The sequence below is a fragment of the Branchiostoma floridae genome, chromosome 14, assembly GCF_000003815.2.
Source record: "Branchiostoma floridae strain S238N-H82 chromosome 14, Bfl_VNyyK, whole genome shotgun sequence".
Lineage (NCBI taxonomy): Eukaryota > Metazoa > Chordata > Leptocardii > Amphioxiformes > Branchiostomatidae > Branchiostoma > Branchiostoma floridae.
In genome coordinates, this window is record NC_049992.1 from 19,666,756 (window position 1) to 19,671,608 (window position 4,853).

A 4,853-nucleotide genomic window follows, 5' to 3' on the forward strand; every position below is an offset into this window, starting at 1 on the left:
ATGTACATATGTAGGAATTATGGGAAAGTTGTTGTGTTTTAACAGAAAGAAGTACCTTTACAATAATATTCTTCTTTTTTTTTTGCAAGTTCATGCCCGCAGGCTAAATGCACAAATGACCACAAGTGGTCTACATAATTGATGAAAAGGAACAACAACTTAACTTATACAGTAGTTTCAACTTAACTTATGGAAAATGATCTAAACTATCTAATGTATAGTTAAAAGCGTGTCTCTCCAGGGAACATCATAATCATAATTGTACTGTAATCGTTAATCGCTACATCTGATATTTTCTTCTCTCTTTCAAAAACACACGCAGAAATATTAACATATGTATTTATCACATAATCATTTGTGCATGACATTCAGTATTTAAAAGTATCCTAGTGAGACATTTTCTTTCAGGCAGAGTATAAATGCTCTTTTAGACAGAGGATAAATGATCCTTCAAGCAGAGGGTCCATCCTAATTTATGCAGAGAATTTATCCTCTATCAGGCAGAGTAGAAATACTCCTTCAGGCAGAGGGTCCATCCTCCTTCATGCAGAGTATTTATACTCTATCAGAGTATATATCGTCCTTCAGGCGGAGTACACATCCTCCACGTTGCTGGACAATTGCTTAGATTCATAACATATCCTCAGTTAGGCTGGATTAGTTTTGATTTGTTTGATTATAAATCCTCATCTATTAGTTTGTGGTTACTTGAAGAAAGTTTCTTAAAAATACAAATACCAAGTCATGAAGGCTGCATTTTTAGATATCATATTAAAGAAACCAATAAGAGCCGAAGAAGAAGATTAAAGAAAAGCTTAATTTTTGTGTTTTGAAGCCTAAAAAGGGAATAAAATGGATTTTCCCTTGTTATTTTGGAATCTGTTCTGTATACATAAAAGTTGTGCCATATGGGTGGGGTAAGTAATAATTGAGGGCAGATTATGCTAAATAAGACACCAACTGTGAGGAAATGTTGAAAAGTACTATATAACTAGATATCATTGGATTCAATGCATACTTTGTCAGTTTGTTACATCTTCTTTTGAATTATACGTATGCCTTGGGTATTAAGAGTACTTTACACTTACTTATTTCTCTTACTTTAGTGTAAAAACATTATATATAATCATTTATATACATTGCTAATTACTGTATTGATTAGGTCTTTATCAGTTGTCTATCTAAGTTGTACCAAGAAGAATGCATTAAGAACAGGTTTTAGTAATCTTCTTTTCATTCTTAGAAACTCTGTTTATGTATGATGGAATACGTAGTTTTTAAATTGTCCTAATGTACGTAACATGATATTCAAAGTTTTACCGGTCCCATTAAAAGATATAAAAACAAATCGACATGACTGCCACTACAGCGAGTCATGGTCAGGTTTGCTACCAGATGACAGTGTGCTCAGCTCAAATGTCGGCGATGCCTGTGCAGCCGGAGAAAAAGACGAACTCTCATTAACAGCATGCGGACCCTGGTCCTTATGTCCACTGCAGCTGAGCTTCTTCCACCACTTCCTTATGTCCTCCCTCATCACACAGTGGAAGACGAAGATGAAGAGGCCCTGAAGGGTGTTGAAGATGCAGAACAGATAGGCGAACACAGCGCGTGCGTCGTTGATGACGAAGAAGCCGAACACCCATGTGAGACCAAACAGAGCCATGATGCTGAAGGCTCGACGGATCTGGCGCGTTATCCGATTATGGTCTGAGTCGCTGAACTTATTAGCTGTACATGAAAATAAAAATTTACTTATACTTTTTACCTCAAGACCTAGGCACAACAATGCCCATCAAGGCCTTTTGTGGGGCCAAATAGACCAATAATGCTGGTGGCTTAATCAATACTGACCTACACCTCATTAGTCATATATCATCTTACCTATGGCTAAGTTACTAAGTGTCTTGAAGTTGGGTTTCTATTTATATTGGAAGAACATTTGTATTCTTATTTATATTGGAAGAACATTTGTATTCTTCGTTTGAAGGAATCAACAATGTTCAACTGCCATTTTTTTCTGTTAATGTGTTATGTATATTTTTTCCATGTGCAACTTCTGTATCTGCAAACTCTAAATATATATATTTATGGTTTGTGTCCCTGTACGGCGGATTGTGTGTTGCTGTCATGGCATATGTGTGAGCGTGTGTGTGTGTGTGTGTGTGTGTGTGTGTGTGTGTGTGTGCACGTGCGTGTGTAACTTCCATGCAGATTCCTGTTTTACAACGTAAGACATTTTCCATATCTACCTCTTAACTGTTTCTGTCCCTGATCGTTTCTGACCAGTTTGCACATGACGACGATGAAGACCAGCACGTTGAACAGTAGGATGATACCCGCTGGGACCAAGAATGCATAGAGCAGAGGCTTGTGTGCCAGCCAGCAGCTGTAAACAAAATGGGAAAATAGAAAAGGTTTAAAGATGCTTTGTTTCCTCCAACTTTCTAAAAGACTTGTCCATGATAACATTACAGCATATCAACCAAAGATGTTGTCACAGTCAATGCGATAGTCATGTTTGCCAAAAGGGCCATGTATTCGGTGCCGTATTTCAGGTTAGCTGTTTTTTTTTAGTTTATTTTTTTAGACCGTATGACTCGAGAAACTGTAATTCTATTTGAAGTCGACTTGGACCTGCTGCTTCGATACCAAGTCACTAGTGCACTGGCCAGGTAACAGAGGTGGTAACACGTAAATTTTTTTTACCGTATATCAATGACCTCCTCGTCCTAATACCTAACACCTCTTCTCATTTGTTCTTTCACAGTTTGAATGTGCAAAAATTGCAATATATTCTTGGAATATCTTGACGATGTCAAGTACGACGTCTCCATATGGCCATGCACAAGATGCAGAGCAAGAAAAAAGTAAAGAAAAGTGAGCTGTCATCTGCGTCTTTACATATCTAACTTACACTTTCTCCATCCTGTATTGGTAAAAACTTGAGAGCCCCGCAGCCGACACCGTAGCGACAAGTGGAAAGCCTGGAAAAATAGGTCAAAACATTCCTGTACTTTTGTTCAATCAGCTTTTATCATAGCTTTTTTTTTGAAGATCGGTTTACAACAAGGCTAGTCTACAAAACAGAATAACGACAGAAAGTCTAAACCGCCCTTCATCTCCATCTCCTTTCTTAATGGTGTCACATGTTTGTACGGCCAAATTACCTGAATGGTAGGTAAATTGATTTCGGGGAAAGAAAGTTAAGTAAGCAAACAGAGCAAATCCTCACCCCATGCTACAGCCGCAGCCTTGATGACGAAGTTCCCAGACACGTGATGGTCAAACACAAGCACAACGGCTCGGTATATGTTAACGGCCTCCACTGCCATCCACACCAAGGCAGCCAATAGGAAGTAGTGTAGCAAAGCTGCAACGACTGTGCAGCCAATGGGAGACGCCGTCCTGTTGATGCCAGCGAGGAAGATGACGAGAATGGCCAACAGAGCCACACAAAGGTTGATGAGGACGAGCCGCTGGTTCTTGGCATGACCTGTTCTTAAACTACGTCTGTAATTTCTGGAATCAAAACACCCAATATTCAATATCTTACCGGTAAGAATCATGCATGTGTGTCCATTGCATTCATTATGTGCTGAAATACAATTTAGACACAATGTATACCTTAGAAGGGAATCATCTCTTTAATCAAGCCGATTTTGTTTCAATCTTTTGAGAATAACAACAACGTGTTGACAGATGTAATGATTTAGTATATAGTTATAATATAGCCTAAACGATTACTCAAATATCAAATTACTATGTATGAACATCAACGTCTAATTTGTATAATAAATGAGAAATATTATAAGGAATCCACTGCATTCCATGGTAGGACTCTCACATGTAAATGGTGAAATGTCGATAGATATCAATTATGCAAATAAAGGCTTCATTTGCATAATTAATAAGAAAGACAAATACCTAAAAAGTAGTAACTGATTGGAATTTCATTCTCAGAGCATTACGAAGGTAAGCCAATGTTGACATCATCAAATCATCAATCATGCAAGTCAGTGTGACAGTCGCATTTACATTGTTTATAAGGAAAAACTAAGATTCCCTTCTTTGCCAAAATAAGTATTTCATACTTTGAACAACTTAATATGCTCTTTAGCTGGTGAAGAAGATCAACCAAGACAATTTATGCGAATGTATGCCATAAGACAGTATCGTTACATACCGTGTGAGGACAAAAGATAGTAAAGTGAGCACCAGGCAGACGATAGACACGACACAGCCCGCAATAGTGATGACCTCTAGCGGCTTCTCATGCTGCCCAAAACCAACACCGAACACATCCTGGAAACGTAACATTAAAACATTAGAGGAAAGAAATAAAGAATATTCCGTTTTTATTGCGTCAGACTTATTTTCATATACATGTGGCAGACAATGTTGACCAGAAGTCAGTTATAATGCCGTAACGTCATAGAAGTGACACAAGTGGTGAATGATAAATATCAAGTGGTCAGGTATGACAATAACTTACTCGCTTGAACATAGCATTATAGAGTAGAGTAGAGTAGAGTAGAGTAGAGTAGAGTAGAGTAGAGTAGAGTAGAGTACAGTACAGTACAGTACAGTAGAGTAGAGTAGAGTAGAGTAAAGCAGAGTAAAGTAGAGTAGAGTAGAGCACAGTACAGTTAGTAAATAAAGCAGAGTAGAGTAGGGTACTGTGCACTCTGTGCTTGGAGATCGTCCCAGAAAGAGACGACAACAGCATATTTCACAGGAAACCAAGGACTTGATCAGAAAGCGTGCTGAGGTCAAGAGGCGTGACCCCACATCTGATACTAACAAGTCGGAGTATTCCAGGCTAAACAAGATGTCCAAGAAGAGTTGTAAAG

General features: G+C 38.3%; 1 protein-coding gene across 1 annotated transcript in view; it reads right to left on the reverse strand.

Moving 5' to 3' along the window:
* Window positions 1-647: 647 nt before the first annotated feature.
* LOC118430218 (adhesion G protein-coupled receptor L2-like) overlaps window positions 648-4,853 on the reverse strand; it is a 9,077-nt gene continuing 4,871 nt past the window's right edge. The window contains exons 6-10 of the mRNA XM_035840927.1: window positions 4,187-4,305; window positions 3,236-3,522; window positions 2,918-2,987; window positions 2,253-2,389; window positions 648-1,731 (exon numbers count right to left, since the gene is read on the reverse strand). Of these exons, the coding sequence (XP_035696820.1) occupies window positions 1,364-1,731; window positions 2,253-2,389; window positions 2,918-2,987; window positions 3,236-3,522; window positions 4,187-4,305 (981 nt within the window). The 3' untranslated portion in view covers window positions 648-1,363. The remainder of the gene's footprint in view (window positions 1,732-2,252; window positions 2,390-2,917; window positions 2,988-3,235; window positions 3,523-4,186; window positions 4,306-4,853) is intronic.